Genomic DNA, 18,837 nt, shown 5'->3' with positions numbered 1-18,837 from the left:
TGGTAGGGTTTACACAAACTTCATGCACAGAGTAGGTCATTTGACTTTGTTATAAACATCCACGATTTATTTGTGGACTAATTATAGACACATCACTTCATAGCAGCTGCATACTTCATACCAAATTTACCCCAATTATGAACCATGGTTTGTCAGCAGCATACATGTGCTTATGGTTTGCACAAGCTATGTGCTCAAAATAAAACACCTGCACACTTTTGGCCCTCTTGCAAGGAACCTATATGAAATACTATTGAAATCAGGTGACCACAATTTTGTGACTTGGGCAAGTTTCCAGGTTGCAAGAAGTACAAAGATCATAACAAACTACACATGATGTGAATGCTTTTATTATTTCACAACCTCAAAATATAGTGTGTATGGACTCATAGTAACTATTCGTATCCATATTTTACATTACTAACATATGATCTCAGCAATGCAGAATCTGTTATGATTAGTTTAGTAAAATGGTCGTACCATGCTTGTGGATCTGAGCATAATGACAAGAAGATTTATGGCCAAACATGAAACAACAGACTACCTAAAGACATACTGTAGCCATTTGTATAGAAAAATAAATATGTAAACAATGAATACTCTCTGAGGCACTGTGCAAGGCTTCACAGCCATGTAACCCTAGCCTGTCGGCCTGAGTTTGGACAATGTTAATGGCATACTCCATCTGTTATTTGAGATGAAACATGACGCTTTAGGCCATCCCAAACTCCTGACACAGGACAATGAAGTGACAGATTATAAGATAGGAGCAATGATAATAACTTGGTCTTGAAGTAGACAGGATTTGTCCTAGAAGTAGAAATAATACCCTAACCCATCGTCATCTGACCATTCATCTTCCACCCTGCAATAGGAAAATAATTGAGTTAACTTCAGTATAAAAAAGGCAGAAATCAAGAAAATATAACCACTTCAGTGTTTTAAGAGTGTGTGTTTGGTTTAACACAGCTTTGAACAGTACCGGTATTTCAGTTAAATCACAGCATTTTAGCTTGAGTGAGTTTGGTTTTACACCATTTGAACAGTATTTCAGTTATACCATGGCATGTCAGCTTGAAGTTGGAGGAGAGTGAGTTGGGTATAACGCTACTTTGGGCAGTAATACAGTTATATCAGGGAGTGTCAGCTTTATCGGGGGGGGGGGGGGGGGGAACTGTGTTGGACACTAGGGTCTGATACCTGGGTTGGGTAACTAGGGTTGCCAACTGGGATGTTAAGGTTTGGTACCTGGGTTGGGTATTGGGTAACTGGTTTGGGTATTAGGGTTTTGAACCTGGGCACTGTGGTGCAGTATTTCAGTTATACCACCACATGTCAGCTTGAAGTTGGAGGAGAGTGAGTTGGGTATAACGCTACTTTGGGCAGTAATACAGTTATATCAGGGAGTGTCAGCTTTACATTAGCGTGAGTCATTGAGTGAGGTTGGGTACTGTTTACATGGGTTTGGTACCTGGGGGGGGGGGGGAACTGTGTTGGTAACTGTGTTGGTAACTGTGTTGGACACTAGGGTCTGATACCTGGGTTGGAAACTAGTGTTGCCAACTTGGATGTTAAGGTTTGGTACCTGGGTTGGGTATTAGGGTTTGATACCTGGGTTTGGTATTGGGTAACTGGGTTGGGTATTAGGGTTTTGAACCTGGGCACTGTGGTGCAGTATTTCAGTTATACCACCACATGTCAGTTTGAAGTTGGAGGAGAGCGAGTTGGGTTTCACACCACTTTGCGCAAGAATACAGTTACATCATGGAGGGGACCAGAGTTGGTTCCCATGTGTGGTATGCTTGAGTTCTGTTACATATATGGTCTGGCACCAAGACTGGATTTGGTTGAGTATTCTGAGATGCTGCACTTAAAGATCGAAGGCTCTGATAAAGTACTTTTTGAGTAACGCCATAATGGGCTAAAGTCATGATGCTTTCCATATTACCTCCCTTCATGAGCATAAGGTAATAGAGGGTTTGCTGCCTTGACTGTGTAAAAGATGCAAGGATAAGGAAGGTTGTGTGCCTTGGTTGGATAAAAGATGTTAGGATAATTGAGATTTGTGCATAGAAGGTTTAAGTCTATAAAGGAGCCATTCTGCATTTTCCCTTGATGGGTAATTGAGTTTCAGGGAAAATTCAGAATTCATTTTTTTCCCATATTTCATGTTAACGGAAAGAGGACTTTGTTTTAATAGCTTGTTGTTTAATGATGCACTCAGCAATATTCCAGCTATATGCCGGAGGTCTGAAAATAATCGAGTTTTGACCAGACAATCCAGTGATTAACATCAAGAGCATCGATCCACACAATTCGGATAAACGATGACATACATTAACCAAGTCAGCAAGCCTGACCACCCAATCCTGTTAGTAGCCTCTTACGGCAAGCATGGGTTGCTGAAGACCAATTCTAACCCAGATCTTCACAAGTAACAGAAAGTTATCATATATATATCTATATAGCTGATAGATCACTTACACTTGTATGCCATCATCGGCATCATCTTCAACCTCTTCATCATCATCACCAGTATCCCTTTCTCCATTCCTAATCCCAAAACCGGATGTCAGTTTATCTGAAATAATATGAACGAATGAATATGCTAACAACTGCAAATGGTATCCAGACTTCAAAACCAAGAAATAAAATGGCCCTTTGGCTACAAAACAACACTATAATTCCCTTGATCAAAATACATGCCACAACTTACATTCTTGTACATGTTTCCTGGGGTCGTACTTGAGAGAGTGGATGTCTGCATCCGGGTGATCCTTCAGATATTGTGCCTTGGCCTCCTTGGCTGCCTTCTCCATCTCCTCCAAGTGGATTTTTTGGGCATCCTCAGTGTTGCTGCATCTGTGGAAAGAAAGTTAACTTAATATATTGACCATTTTTGTTGACTGTATATCCCTACAAATGGTCAAGATCCTGTAAGCATTAACATGGAACACATCTACAGATATTTTCTATTCCTGAGGCTTGCCCATGTATTATAATGACCTCTGTTGATATGAACCTTCGACAGAAACAAAAGAAATCTTTCCAAATCAGAAACTCTGTCCCAAAGAGGGTCTTCGGCGTGACAAGCGAACGTTTTAACCTCTAGGCTACCTGACCACCCCCAGTGACAATGAAATGCACTGTATTTCTAATAATTACATATTTGCACAATGTTTAATAATGTGACTTCGGGCAATCTTAACCTAAAATGATCGAATATAATGGAATGAGATGCAGACCGACATCTAGTTACATGCCAACATATACACCACTTGTGATAGTGACACATGTGGCAAATTTATAATTACAAGTTCACGACTGACAATGACTTCTTTTTGTTGAAATAATATTGTGAGATAGTTAGATCTATCTGGTGCCTGCCACTGGATTCACAGGGTCAATCATGACTTGAAATATGACTGTACAAACGACTGAGAACATTGTTATACTAATAAAGCAACATAATTCTGAACATCGGATTTATTAATCCAAACAATTTCACTGAAAACAGTCCCAATTAATGAGGTTTGTTGCACATTGGTCCAATATGTGCAAGTTTGTTTATTGCCGCTTACCTTCCACCTTGGAAATGGCTGTAGTCAATATTTGGTTTCCGGCACACGTAGCAACTGGTAGCGCCACAGGAACATGTCATCCTGTTGCAGCCAGTCTCCTTGTAGAACCTCTTCTTGCAGCGGTGACAGGTTCTCAACATGGCCTCCGAGATGCGGTTCTCGATGTAGGTTCTCATGCTGGTTTCCCCTTGTTTCTCCACCTCCTCACACTTCAGTGGCACATGATTGGGTTCCTTGCACAGTCTGGAAAAATCATTCCCATCATCAACATGAGTTGAGCTTAATTGATCTGAGCTCAGCGAGTGAGAGTAATATTCCTGCTTTATAACGGCACCATAAAACTGAGTAAGGACTAGTAGTGGGTCGATACACCAATGCATCAGTGGATCCATTTTTTTTATCTCTTGATACAAGTATTGAACAGTCAAACATTAAGTTAAAAATATCTATCCTTACCTTAATTGTTTGCTTTAATAACTGTTACACCAAACACTAATTTGTAGTGAAATTTAGTTGTGAAAACGTATATATTTTCATCCATTGTGCCATACCTGACACTGCCAACTGTAAATCATCAGTGTGCCAGGTATTTGGCCATCCTGTCTACGAAAAAGATGGCTTATGTACCACAGGTAAGAGCACATGCAAGTATTGTGATACATATCGGATTGCACAGTTGGTGTATCGTCCCAGCCCTAGTCAGGACCAGTTAAACCACTGACTGACCACATGAACAATGCAACACACAGTGCGGTTAAATGCCCAACAACTCTGTCTGCTCTTATGACAAACATGAGGTACTGGTGACCTATTCTGACCCGGAATCCCAACAGAGCATTACCAAATGAGTGAAGTGTCGTTTAAATGACCAGATTCAACATATGTGACCAACCATGAAATAAGGGACCTTATGGGTGAAAAATAACATTTTGACTTCTTATTATATTCTAAAAGTATGATATCTTAGGACCACAAAATTATAATTCATTAGTTTTTTAATTCATATTTATTACAGAGATACGTGGCATCAAACTTACAGACTCATTTTCTGAAAGGTCCCATTTTCAGACTTATAAGTGTTCATGGTGTTATGTAATAATTGCAGTTTTTAGGCATAATGTCTATTAATTGACAATAGACATATATGCTGAAATGTTTAAAAATAATGTTTTTATTACATTACGAACTAATGGGTGGAAAATAAGATATTTTTTTACAGTCCGCACACACTGCGATTTAAACAGAAGTAAGTTGCTGTAAAACATCCTTCTTTATATGTCACAGTACAATTGTACCCCAGGTCCATAAGGTCCCTTTTCTCCTGCTGGGTCACAAATTATAACTAGATTGAGAACAGGGGGCAGATTTGTATTCTCTAGCTGACTGTCCAAAATCATAACAGAATGTATTTACAGGTAGATAGATAGACAGACATGCTGGTCAGTATTTCCCACTTTGTTACATGTGAAGGACCAAATAAATGCCATAATGTCAGTATTTATGACTAAAATAATCCCATATTGAAAATACTTGCCTGCAAGTCTCCTTGAGGCATTCTGGGTTGAGGCACTTAAATACTTTATCACTTGGGTCAGACATAATGGTGGCAAAATTACAGAATGGGCACGCGACAAGATCAGGAATTTCAGCCATTCGAATCTCCTCTTCTTGTAACCGTGACAACATTCTTGAGAACATTGCTGATGTGAGGACTTCCTGCAGGACTGTCAGTGGAATGTCATACTCACACTCCCCTGTCAAGCAGGGGAATTTTGTCTTCCCTTCACCAAGGGCGGACTCCGTAGATCGGCGGATACATTCTCGACAGACGAGATGGCCGTCTGCACAGGCAGACAAGTCCTCAAACAGAAGTTCATCATCAAAACAACATCCACATTCATACAGTTCACTATTTCTTCTTGCAGCTTCAAGTTTTTGTTTCCTATCCAGCTCTCTGTTAACAAAATGATCTGAAAGACAATGAAAGAATATTCATCGTCATGACATCACTTGTTTGTAAACCTAACTGTCGATCAGTTGTGATTTTTACAATCTCATTAAAATCAGATCTTAGTTCTCGCTACCATGACACAAAGATCTGAGGACATCCCATTAGGGGTCACGTCAGAACGACCTTTCATTCTACCAATCAGAGCGTCGCTTACCAGATCACGAAAGTGACAGTCTGAATGTGATTTCTAATCATGCATCCTCGAAAACTTTTTACTCAGGGTATTCCGAACGATAGTTACGGGGTTAACGACTGAATCCATATATTCTAGACATTATATTAGTCATTCCAGAATGTTCTTTTGTTCAGGTTTCGAGAATTTGTCAAAATATGTTTTGAAGCGTAGTCGTCAATTTGAAATTAGTGCTGTAAAACAAAAGTAAGCTGCCTTCTGACTGGCCAATGTCGACTTCTTGTCAGTCATTCCATTGGTCGATCAAAGTTTGCGCAAGGTCAGCCTGACATGACGTATAATGGGATGTCCTCAGATCTTTGTTTAGCGGTAGCGAGAACTAAGATCTGGTTTTAACGAGATTGCGATTTTTAATGCATTGTTTGACTGCAGGCTGTCGAGCCCGTCAGTGGAGAGCTGTGACTGGTGGCTGCGACAGTATCGAGAGCTCCGCGAACAGGTTATCATGTGAGCAACTTATATTTCAGTTACATAATGGAATTAACATACCGCCACAAGCCCAAAGTGACCTCTACTATGACCATTGGTGAGATTCACAAACTTAATAATGGAGCCGACAGCCCAAGGATCATAATAGGTGTGATCCGGCATTTAATCCTACACACCGCCTCAGTGGTCCAGTGGATAGAGCATCTGCCCAGGGAGTGGAAGACTTGTAGTTTGATCCCAAAACGCATCATACCAAAAGACGTTGAAAGATGGTACTTGTTGTTCCCTTGCCTCGTGTTTGGCATTAATACTAATAGGATTAAACAAGGACTGGTCGGCTTGGAGTCAGTATACTGTGTCTGAGTGGGGTAGGTATCCACTTAAACTGTGGAATGGTATCTCAGGGGGCAGCGATAGTCTGGATTAGTACAAACAGGCAGCCACACATGCAGCCACACACTCACACGTCACTATATACATGATATAAGTGCAATCATCTTGAACCCGACGTGAAACGCCAGTTCACCTAAGCTAGAATCTATAACCAATTAATCCTAGCAGGTGAGGAAAGCAACTCCACCTGTTCTCCCAGCCGCCATTGAGAAGTGCTTCAATAGAGACATATTTGTTTAGGTTTTTGCAAAGATTTCCATAATATTACCTGTGACTCTCTGTTCATTTTGTGAGAAGAGAAGTTCATGATAAAATCTCTCATCTGGTTCATCTGGAAATGGTGAATGTTTTCTCTTGATTTTCCGGCGCCGTTTTTTTGTTTCAGCAGGCTCCTCTAAATGAATGAAAAGTAGTAACAATGAAGTGTTAAGATGATTACATTTAAACCTTATTGAAAATAATTTTCACAATTACAGCTGAACTTGAAGCTCCAATGGCATTTAAAAAAAATATGAGCAGATGTGTTTCTTCATCCACAGGCCCTGGTAAAACTGTTTTGTCTTCCTTTGAAAGCAAATCTAGAAAAATAATCATTTTACTTATATCAATAAACAAGATAAATCATTTCAAGAATATCACTGTCTCAATTTCGTGATTTTTTAATGATATAAATTGTGGAACAGTTCATCATATTTTAAGTTGTTGAGTGGTGTATGCATATTAATTCTTATACATGTATATAAAATCTGAAGATCGGGCACCTACCTTTCAGTTGTTTCAGTTCTCTGAGAGCTGGTGCCAGATGGTGGTTGTACTTCTCCAGTACCTTCTTCATGTGTGCCAATGTGAAACAGTCAAACTCATTTCTAACATAGACAAAGCAGTGCTCTTTATAACTGTCACTCATATTTGTGTCTGTTTTTGAGAAATATTCCACTGGATCTGGAAATTTGGATAAGAAGTTTTCCATGTCAAATTTTAAATTCTTAATCTGTTCTTGTCTATCATTTTTTTGTTTTTTTTCCAACATATCTTTAATTTTTGGATAGTTCCGTTTTTCAAACATTTGTGCTGCCAAATTTTTCACTCTCTCTGCATCATTTGCCTTTTCTTCCAGCTGTTCAAACAGATAGTTAGGATCACAATCTGGGAATATTTCCCGCAGTTGGTCAACCTCCCCCTGAAGGCTACAGGCACCTTGAAAAGCTGGTTTCATTGGAGTTACCTCCCCTCCATCACTGGAGACTGATAGAGGTGTGCTGCGGCTACCTGTTGATGAACGACCAATTTCCTCTGTCACCCTCAACACCCTGTCTTTCTTATCATGGTGAGCTTCTAAATATGCATAGATTTCATTCCTGTCCATTTCAGGAAACATTTCAGCTACCTTTTTCATGTCTGAGAACACTGGGTCGTCATTTATCAACTGTGGTTCACTGGGTAAAGAATCATCATCAATTACGATGGGCTTGTCAACAACTTTTGACAAATGATCAACCACTTTCTGAACTCTGTCACCATGGCTACTAAAAGACTCCAGCAAGGCATAAACCTGATCAGGATTTGCTGCTGGGACCTTTGTGATCACCTTCTGAACCTCATCAAACAGGTCCACTTCATTGGAAGCTCCAGCGGTATTCTTCAAATCTTGGAGAAACAGATTAGCAACAACATCTGTCCGGTCAGCAGCATCAGCATGCCTTTCCAGGAGAACATAAATTTCAGCAGGATTTAATTTCATAGATGCAGCAACTTGCTTAACTTTGTGAATCACAGATTTCACATCCTCATAGAGAGCTGGCTTTGAAGCAGTTTCTCCTTTGCTTCTAGGGGCTTCATCTGTTTGTGCGGCATCAGGTGGATTGTCAAGTAATTCTGTTGTCACAATGTCCATTCGGTTTGGATTTGTTCTAATTGGGAAAAGTTTGTCATAAATTACTGACACACCAACATTGGGCACCAAAGACGCAATGACCTCAGCATCTTGTTGCAGTGATGCAATCTTGGAAATGGCTGACATATCATCTTGAGTCCAGTCTGACATTCCTCCATTTTCAACATTAACTGCAGTCCTAATTGTTGTGAATCCACTGGGTGACCCAGTTAATATCCCTGAATCATCCGCATTGCCAGCTTCACAGAAGTCTTCAGTCTTCTGACTGAAATTTCCTCCATCCAAGGAACTGTTAACAGTTACTTTTGTTTTTATTCTACATATTCTAGGTGCAGAATCCACATCGAGGTCAATGTCATCCAGATCTGATATGGACCCTTTGGTGTTTTTGCTGGACGTGGAATCGTCATCTAGGTCTATGTCATCTAGATATGATGCTGACACTTTGGCCTTTTTTCTGGCCGTGGAGTAAACATCCAAGTCAATGACATCCAGATCGGATGCAGACCTCTTCACTGTTGGTTTAGTTTCCATTTTTAACCCACCTATTAATTAAAAATAGAAAGATCAATCCGACATGTAGCAACATTATCATGATTATCATATTGTATTACAACAGAGGATTAGCATGAAATTGAGACCCTATAGCACAGAAGCTAGTGTCTAACATTTTCAATTACTACTAATTAGTGTCTTAATGTTAGTGTAAAGGTTTTGTTCCTGTTTTTATAGTTGAGAAAGATTGATGCTTATTTACACTGCACAATATCAACAGCTAAACCATGGTGGCCCGATTATACTCAAGTATTGCCCTGGCAAACCATAGGTTGATAGACGAGCAATGACGGTATCTCAATATTGAGATTTACTACTGACAAAAAATAAGGGACTAATGATTTGTATGTAGCTATCATTGAGGTGTAAATTTACAATTCTGTGGCACTGCCTCTGAATGCAACATCTAATGATAAGGAAATATTGGGAATCACTAATGCAACTGAGATATTGACATGCTAAAAATACCTCTGAGACTATCTCGAAGAACAGACAAAATGGCGAATTGTGGGTATGATAGAGGGGGCACGTCATTGTCCCAAGTTGCCCCAATGTTTGGCAAATCAAATGGTGTAATTTCTCAAATGTGGGACAAGTATCGTCAAACGTGTGGGGTTGCAATGAGACCTGAGCATGGCAGGCCTAAAGAAATGACACCTAGACAAGATCGTCTCCTTACATTAACTGTACTTCACAATAGATTCATATCTGCTCCAGATATCAACAGAAGAATTCTGTACATTAACAGAAAAGTGAGTTTCAACATCTACCATTAAAAAGTGGCTCTATGCAGGCAACCTGAAAGCAAGGCGTCCTGTGAAGGGTGTGATCCCAACAGTTTACCATGGCAGGCCTTACAGTTTGTTTTTTTTTAAATTTTTTTTTTTGACAAAGTAGCCAAGTGGCTACAAATACTTTTTTCGATGGTGGCCACTGGTAAAATCAAGAAGTCAAGCCATTGTTGTTGGTAGCATTGAAATTATCTTTCAAAAGTTTTCTTATTAAATTCCTCTCATAATATGTAGAAGTCACAGCATTAGTCTTTGAATCGTATATTAGCCACGCATACTTCATGAGCCATTCTTTGTATAATTTTCTTTTCACAGCAACCAATTTTGATTTACTTTTGAATTTCACTCGCATCGACGGTTTCTTCATGTATTTATTTGAACGTCAAATTGTGTTGTTCATACAGTTATGAATGTCAATTTCATGGTCATGTGACTGACCTCTCGTCCAATGTAAATGCTGTATGTCGGGTAAAATTTATATTAAAAATTATGCTAGATCTACTGTTACCTGTTACACAGCATTTACACCTTTCCATTTTTGTTAGGCCTGAAACAATGCAGACAAAGATAATGCGAAAATTGAACATGATGTTCGAGCTATCAGCGTCTTGTGCAAATAATCATGCATGTAAATGACGGGAGACAAGAGCCACTTTTCCACTTGTTGGTTGTCAACAGGTTAAATTACATAAAATGTTCAGTAACAGATTGTCCACCGTTTTGAGACTACATGTAATTACATTACGTTTCTTCACTTTTTTTAATCAAAATAACTGTAATTCAAAATATGTCCTGATCATCCAGATCTAGACCCCAGAGTCCATTTTATCAGCTGTTAAATGTTCAACTTTCACTTAGATCTAGCCACTTGTTGATATGGCATTGATGATTGAGAACATATTGAATAACATGGAAACAAAGTGTGTAACGTTTTGATTCTACATTCTGAATAAAAGCCTTTTCCTTCGTCATCAAGATATCTAATAAATTAATGGATGCCTTACACATATGTTCAGCGACGCACCGACTTAGTTGCAAAAAGTCAAAGTCCTCACTTCTCGGGCTGCTAATTCCATGAAGGGAGGTAATCCATACGGATGCTGTCAGGAAACCGCTAAATACAAATTGCTCCACGTATTTATACAATCTGGTCTAAATCGGTTGAGTTGATCGGCATATTCCGCCACACCCTTCCTTGAAATAAATCTGTCGGTTAAATTCCGATTCCTCTTCAAAACCTGTATAACGACACACATCGCAGATAACTTCACCAATGGCGATCAAGGGGATGGCCATTTCACGCCAAGTAGATCTACTGATATTGAAGAACAGCGAGCCTTAAAAATATATATCTACAAAACATTAAATAAAATAAAAATGTAGCACAGAACAATGGATAGTTTCATTCAATCTGGACTTACCAAATCTTTCTAGACTTTGGGATTCCTTTCTTAAATTATTCTCTAGGATCTGGGAGACGGGCCAAGGCTCGCTAAATACAATGTTTATTCCTAATGCAGGATATTTACCATCCCCAAACACACTCGCGTGATAACCTCTATATATCTTCAAGTGTCATGCATTTTACAAGCTGTAGTATCAATGGAGATGTTCACTTATGGATTTCAACCTGTATATACTTTCAATAAGACGTTACAGTCAATCAGCGTATGAGACCCGTCCGGCATTCGAACCCACACTGCCAGAGTGAGGCCCTTAATCGCCAGCACACATAGTCAGAGATATAACCCACTCAGCATCCGAGGCTTTCACAGAATAATTATGATTTATTTTAATGGTATACACATGAGTCTGTTTTCCTTCATTCCTTGGATCAAATATGATGACAGCAACACAACAGACAGGCGTTAATTTCTAACTCACATCGTGGATAAAGTAAACAACCAAACACTGATTCAACCAGCAGCTTAGACAGCTTTTATCTCCCGTGTATGCGAGGGGACTGGGCTTCTCAAGTTGACCAATGAACGAAGTGCGACCACTCGTGTCAGACTATTTCTCCAAGATGAGCGTTTATACCTTGAATGGAACCTGGGCCTCAGGCGTGGTGCGCCAACACCTTACACACTCACCTACACCCCGCTTCCTTATGACATTTATGAGAAATGCGAAACTGAAAGGCTGAAAGCATTCAGAAAACCCATAACCAACAGTGGATTGGAAAAGTAAGAAAACTGAAACCATAAATGAGGCGAGGTAATCCTCTATGTTTACCTATGACCCTATGTCAGCAGCACCCCGCTTCCTTATGACATCTATGTGAAATACGATACTTATATAAATAATCATAATGTTACATGAACGTTCATCTTCATACAGGTGTACAAGTACATTCGTCAATGTGTTCACAGCTTGTAGCTATTTATACTTAAGGGTAAACAAACGATATATTTTACATGAAAGCATACAGAAAACCCATAACCAACAGTGGATTGGAAAAGTAAGAAAACTGAAACCATATATGAGGCGTTGTAATCGTCTATGTTGTTTTGAACATGACCTTCGTCAGTTTAACATGCCTTGACCAGATGGCAGATTATGGTAGAAATCTGTCCAAACGATACATATACAGACAACCAATGCCGAATGGCACAACAAATCATTACGATTAGAATAGAAAAGTACATGACCCTACACTTTGGGAATTCCGCCTTGCCACGTGGCTATAGATTGCGGCATGTCGTGGGGCCGGCGTTAATTTCTTACTCACATCATGGATAAAATAAACAAGCAAACACACTGGTATATGGTCTCTGAGCACGGGAAGACATGATCCGGTATCATGTCACTCCTGCTGCGAGTTTATGGCCGTCGCTGGATGAGGAATCCGACTGTGTATGTAGTTTATCTACATTTCTTTCAGAATTAGCCGACTAGCTCGGCCAGCCAATAGCTCACCTTCATCCATTTGTCGATGTCCTCTCTCGCACACCATGGACGATTGCCCTTTTTCTCTGTTGTTATTGTGTCCTGAAAAAAAAGCTGTATGATAACCCTCCCTCATGATTAACATGTTTCTAACAGTCGATCCGAATTTGTCTACGGTTACATCCTGTCTAAAAACATGTGTAACCCGTGTCTATCACTCTGACCCTTTTGTAATTTTCTTTGAAAACCGCCTATCTACTTCGCCTACTGACCCCCCTTTCTCCATCCCTCCCCCCTCACTGATGTAGCGTCCCCTAGCTGCGTCCACGAACCCCTCTCCCGACCCTCTGAGTGTTTTCACCCCGTTCTGGGCCCGCCCTGACCACGGTGAGACGCTCCCTGCCCCAGTCACCATCACCTATATCGACCACTACCCTGCCCCTAGTGATGACGACAGTGACTACTGGGTCTACGAGGACGAAGACGACGACAGCTTCGTGGAGGACCGAGAGATTCATCCTCTGAGAAGGGCGCTGAGGAGAGCGGCTGCCTTCTGGAGGAGAATCTTCTCGTAGATTTCTCATCCAGTGTGTGTGTGTATGTGATTGAGTGTAAGAGTGTATGTGTGAGAGGGTGAGTTCTGCATGTGTGTATAAATGTATAAGCGTGTATATGTGAGAAGGTGCATTGTTCATTTTTGTTTGAGTGAGTGTAATTAAGTGTGCATTTGCGAGAGGATGTGTGTTTTGCACGTACGGTTGAGTGTAAGACTGTATGTGCGAGAGGATGTGTTTTGGATCTCTGATTGAGTGTAAGTGTGGATGTATTTTGCATATGTGTTTGGTTTTAAGTGTGCATGTGTGAGAGAATGTGTTTGGCATGTGTGGTTGAGTGTATGCATAAGAGGATGTGTTTTTCATGTGTTTGGTGGTAAGCGCATATATGTGAGACGATGTGTTTTAAAAGTGTGTTTGTGTGAGAGAATGTGGCTTGAAAGTTTGTATGCGTGAGAGGATGTGTTTTGCATATGTTGTTGGTTTTAAGTGCGCTTGTGTGAGAAAATGTGTTTGGCGTGTGAGGTTGAGTGTTTGCATAAGAGGATGTTTTTTTCATGTGTTTGGAAGTAAGCGCATATATGTGAGAAGATGTGTTTTAAAGTGTGTTTGTGTGAGAGGATGTGGTTTGAAAGTGTTTGTGTGAAAGTATGTGGTTTGGTGCCCGAGTAATAAGACTTTTCTCCCTTTTGGACTGTTTTGGCTACACCTTTTTGGTTTATGTTTGGACACATTCTTTCGATCTCTTTTCATTTGTTTTGGCTCACCTTTTGGCTGACATTCCTGCGTTTGTTCAGTTCTCTTGGAATCAGGGGACAGTTTTTGTGCTCACTTTTGGCCCTGCTTTAAACCTGTTCTTTAGGCACGTCATTCTATTTCTGGATTATACCTAAATAAATATTAATTAATGGTATACATATGAGTCTGTTTTCCTTCATTCCTTGGATCTAATAACAACTAGATGACAGCAACACAACAGGAGAGTCAGCACAGCCGAATCTGGTGTTAAGATATCTTGAAGTTGTAATACAGAGTAATATAATTAACAAATGAAGATATTCAGTGGACGTTTGTCCAGATCCGTTGTGTTGTTGTCTTCTAGCTTAATTTACAAGATGAATCTCCGATGGATAACCCGAATTATATATCCATGAGTAGTTGTAAATAGCTTCGAAGTCGGTGTCGTGACAGTTGACATTTTACGATCACTTCACTTACTGTTAGACAAATGCATGCATGAAAGATCGAGAGTGATCTCCCTTCGCCGTTGCTGCTGTTTCTCGTGTCATCGATTCTTCACACACACATATATATTCGTAAGTTAGGGGTAGCTTGTTTGAAGGAAAATATAGCAGTTTAGGTACGCCTGATCCCGATAGAAATAATTAATTGTATATTCACAATGGTGATATAATTAAAGGTACGTTTCTTTGCAAACTAACACTAAAGGGCGACTTGGCTTCCCCCTCCTGGTTACAAGATTCAGTCCAGAATGTCTACAAGTTGTAATTAATGCCTAATGACCAACTGGGTCAGTCAGGGTACTCATGAACTCTTAGATTGATATACTAAGTAAAATTTTGAGTTAACAGACAAACAAAGTTGTATTTGGACTTCAGCCAAACTTACTAAAACTGCCACTTTGCCGGGACCTGTCGCCCTTAAATGTTCAAACCTTTAAACTCCCAAAATCGCGACGACCCCATATGCAAGACATCCATATGACGGTGGGGGACACCGAGAATGGACACCAAGATGAGCATTTATACCTTCAATGGAACCTGGGCGTCAGTCGTGGTGAGCCAACACATTGCCCAATGCCCACTCAGCTGCACCCCGCTTCCTTATGACATCTATGTGAAATCCGATACTTATATAAATAATCATAAAGTTACATGAACGTTCACCTTCATACAGGTGTACAAGTACATTCATCAATGTGTTCACAGCTTGTAGCTATTTATACTTAAGGGTAAACAAACGATATATATTATATGAAAGCATACAGAAAACCCATAACCAACAGTGGATTGGAAAAGTAAGAAAACTGAAACCATATATGAGGCGTGGTAATCGTCTATGTTGTTTTGAACATGACCTTCGTCAGTTTAACATGCCTTGACCAGATGGCAGATTATGGTAGAAATCTGTCCAAAAGATACATATACAGACAACCAATGCCGAATGGCACAACAAATCATTACGATTAGAATAGAAAAGTACATGACCCTACACTTTGGGAATTCCGCCTTGCCACGTGGCTATAGATTGCGGCATGTCGTGGGGCCGGCGTTACTTTCTTACTCACATCATGGATAAAATAAACAAGCAAACACACTGATTCAACCGGCAGCTTAGATAGCTTTTATCTCCAGTGTGTGTGTGAGGGAATTAGGCTTCTTGTCGACCAATGAACGAAGGGAGACCACTCGTGTCAGACTTATTTTCCGGGTCAATGCGAGTGTATCAGCGGAGATGCTAGTGAGGACTTTCCCCTAATTTTCCGGTATTTGGCTTAGGCAGCAGTTTGAACCTTCGGTGTCTATCCTAATCACATGCAGCTACAGAGCTGGTTGTTGCAGGAAATGCACGATCGAACCTCGTTCTGACTTCGCCTCCGTAACGTGGTTACCGTTGTCGTGGCCAACGTCCCCTCTGTTTTGAACAGATTTACTATCGTTCTTGATTGCTTTCGCTCTGCATTTCGTTGACAACAGCATCGTTTCAAGGTCTTCTACTGACAAGATGTTTACTAGGCTGCATATTCAAGGTATTTAGGAAGACAGTTATTGTATTTAAAAGTATTTTGTACGTAGATAATTACTGAAATTGGCCGTAGTTTGACAGCAGTATCGGTGGTGATGCCATTGGCCGCCATTTGCAATTGCTTTGATTCAGAAATGTGTGCCATTTAAATCTCTTGTCTGCTCTGATTATGAGAGCGGTCCGTAAATAAATATGACAGACGATGTTTTTAAAACATTATAGATCAATCGTACGAATATTTTAATGTGTTTTTAAGTGTGTTTATTTTTCTTTTCAGCACGGGAAGACATGATCCGGTATCATGTCACTCCTGCTGCGAGTTTATGGCCGTCGCTGGATGAGGAATCCGACTGTGTATGTAGTTTATCTACATCTCTTTCAGAATTAGCCGACTAGCTCGGCCAGCCAATAGCTCACCTTCATCCATTTGTCGATGTCCTCTCTCGCAAACTATGGACGATTGCCCTTTTTCTCTGAGTGTTATTGTGTCCTAAAAAAATAGCTGTATGATAACCCTCCCTCATGATTAACATGTTTCTAACAGTCGATCCGAATTTGTCTACGGTTACATCCTGTCTAAAAACATGTGTAACCCGTGTCTATCACTCTGACCCTTTTGTAATTTTCTTTGAAAACCGCCTATCTACTTCGCCTACTGACCCCCCTTTCTCCACCCCTCCCCCCTCACTGATGTAGCGTCCCCTAGCTGCGTCCACGAACCCCTCTCCCGACCCTCTGAGTGTTTTCACCCCGTTCTGGGCCCGCCCTGACCACGGTGAGACGCTCCCTGCCCCAGTCACCATCACCTATATCGACCACTACCCTGCCCCTAGTGATGACGATAGTGACTACTGGGTCTACGAGGACGAAGACGACGACAGCTTCGTGGAGGACCGAGAGATTCATCCTCTGAGAAGGGCGCTGAGGAGAGCGGCTGCCTTCTGGAGGAGAATCTTCTCGTAGATTTCTCATCCAGTGTGTGTGTGTATGTGATTGAGTGTAAGAGTGTATGTGTGAGAGGGTGAGTTCTGCATGTGTGAATAAATGTATAAGCGTGTATATGTGAGAAGGTGCATTGTTCATTTTTGTTTGAGTGAGTGTAATTAAGTGTGCATTTGCGAGAGGATGTGTGTTTTGCACGTACGGTTGAGTGTAAGACTGTATGTGCGAGAGGATGTGTTTTGGATCTCTGATTGAGTGTAAGTGTGGATGTATTTTGCATATGTGTTTGGTTTTAAGTGTGCATGTGTGAGAGAATGTGTTTGGCATGTGTGGTTGAGTGTATGCATAAGAGGATGTGTTTTTCATGTGTTTGGTGGTAAGCGCATATATGTGAGACGATGTGTTTTAAAAGTGTGTTTGTGTGAGAGAATGTGGCTTGAAAGTTTGTATGCGCGAGAGGATGTGTTTTGCATATGTTGTTGGTTTTAAGTGCGCTTGTGTGAGAAAATGTGTTTGGCGTGTGAGGTTGAGTGTTTGCATAAGAGGATGTGTTTTTCATATGTTTGGAAGTAAGCGCATATATGTGAGAAGATGTGTTTTAAAGTGTGTTTGTGTGAGAGGATGTGGTTTGAAAGTGTTTGTGTGAAAGTATGTGGTTTGGTGCCCGAGTAATAAGACTTTTCTCCCTTTTGGACTGTTTTGGCTACACCTTTTTGGTTTATGTTTGGACACATTCTTTCGATCTCTTTTCATTTGTTTTGGCTCACCTTTTGGCTGACATTCCTGCGTTTGTTCAGTTCTCTTGGAATCAGGGGACAGTTTTTGTGCTCACTTTTGGCCCTGCTTTAAACCTGTTCTTTAGGCACGTCATTCTATTTCTGGATTATACCTAAATAAATATTAATTAATGGTATACATATGAGTCTGTTTTCCTTCATTCCTTGGATCTAATAACAACTAGATGACAGCAACACAACAGGAGAGTCAGCACAGCCGAATCTGGTGTTAAGATATCTTGAAGTTGTAATACAGAGTAATATAAAAAATTTAACAAATGAAGATATTCAGTGGACGTTTGTCCAGATCCGTTGTGTTGTTGTCTTCTAGCTTAATTTACAAGATGAATCTCCGATGGATAACCCGAATTATATATCCATGAGTAGTTGTAAATAGCTTCGAAGCCGGTGTCGTGACAGTTGACATTTTACGATCACTTCACTTACTGTTAGACAAATGCATGCATGAAAGATCGAGAGTGATCTCCCTTCGCCGTTGCTGCTGTTTCTCGTGTATACGGGAGAGGTTAAATTTGTAGCATGTAAGTCGACACGTAGGTTTCTTTGAAATTTCAAGCCACACAGTTACCGAAACGAAACATACAAATCATGTGAAATGTGCGTGAAATGTTGATGTTTATCTTTTCCAGCAATAAGAGATACTTCAAAATCTTCTTGCTATTCTGAGACTTAGTCACTTTTCGTAATGCTGATAACCCATGAAATTTGTTCATTTTGGTTTTAAAAGAGCTAAAAATGATCCCATTTCGCTAAAGTTAACCGGTCTATATTTTGTAAGAATAAACTATTGCGCATTGAGCGATTATCTCCTTTAGCTATATGCGTAGTATAGAAGTGGTAAATTCACGCACTGACCTTGCATTGCTGTACATCGTGCCTTATTCAAGCTGTATCACTGAGAGTGAGTGATTATCTCCCTTACCCGAACAGCTCAATTGCGCACTACCTTTGCAATGTATCGTATGTTTTTCAGGCAGCCATCGAGAAACGTTCCAGGAAGGAATTTAGGCCAAGCCTGTCACGCGCACTCAATTTTCACACT

At 40.4% G+C, this 18,837-nt stretch overlaps 1 protein-coding gene and 1 long non-coding RNA gene across 4 annotated transcripts; one reads left to right on the top strand and one right to left on the bottom strand.

Annotated features, from left to right (window-relative positions):
- Window positions 1–334: 334 nt before the first annotated feature.
- Window positions 335–10,922, bottom strand: LOC124119938. Of its 3 annotated transcripts, XR_006858759.2 has the most exons (10): window positions 10,852–10,921; window positions 10,356–10,394; window positions 7,373–9,046; window positions 6,876–7,001; window positions 5,116–5,551; window positions 3,582–3,824; window positions 2,717–2,862; window positions 2,485–2,581; window positions 725–865; window positions 335–694 (listed from the first exon to the last, which is right to left on the bottom strand). XR_006858759.2 is itself a non-coding variant. In XM_046482626.2 (9 exons), the coding sequence occupies exons 1-9, from the start codon at window positions 10,853–10,855 to the stop codon at window positions 811–813; spliced, it is 2,820 nt and encodes a 939-aa protein (XP_046338582.2). In that variant the 5' UTR covers window positions 10,856–10,921; the 3' UTR covers window positions 335–810. The 3 variants fall into 3 exon arrangements, 2 of the variants coding, with proteins under 2 accessions (XP_046338582.2, XP_046338596.2); XM_046482626.2 differs by having other exon boundaries at window positions 335–865; XM_046482640.2 differs by lacking the exon at window positions 10,356–10,394 and having other exon boundaries at window positions 335–865; window positions 10,852–10,922.
- A 4,839-nt stretch (window positions 10,923–15,761) lies between these two features.
- On the top strand, window positions 15,762–17,911 carry LOC124120567. The gene is made up of 2 exons (XR_006858853.2): window positions 15,762–16,060; window positions 16,334–17,911. It is a non-coding gene; the product is annotated as an uncharacterized LOC124120567 (long non-coding RNA).
- The last annotated feature ends 926 nt before the right edge of the window (window positions 17,912–18,837 follow it).

This window comes from Haliotis rufescens, unplaced genomic scaffold (assembly GCF_023055435.1).
Source record: "Haliotis rufescens isolate VD_foot unplaced genomic scaffold, xgHalRufe1.0.p SCAF_3, whole genome shotgun sequence".
NCBI classification, from domain to species: domain Eukaryota; kingdom Metazoa; phylum Mollusca; class Gastropoda; order Lepetellida; family Haliotidae; genus Haliotis; species Haliotis rufescens.
Note: the sequence above shows the minus strand (reverse complement) of the source record. Positions and strands in the feature narration are given on the sequence as shown.

What these genes read in the sequence shown, in the direction of transcription:
- LOC124119938 (XM_046482626.2), bottom strand. An exon ending in GTGTAAATGCTGTGTAACAG is followed by an intron (nt 9,047 to 10,355) that starts GTAACAGTAGAT and finishes TTTAATTAATAG; the next exon opens with GTGGGTTAAAAATGGAAACT. An exon ending in AGAACTGAAACAACTGAAAG is followed by an intron (nt 7,002 to 7,372) that starts GTAGGTGCCCGA and finishes TCATTCATTTAG; the next exon opens with AGGAGCCTGCTGAAACAAAA.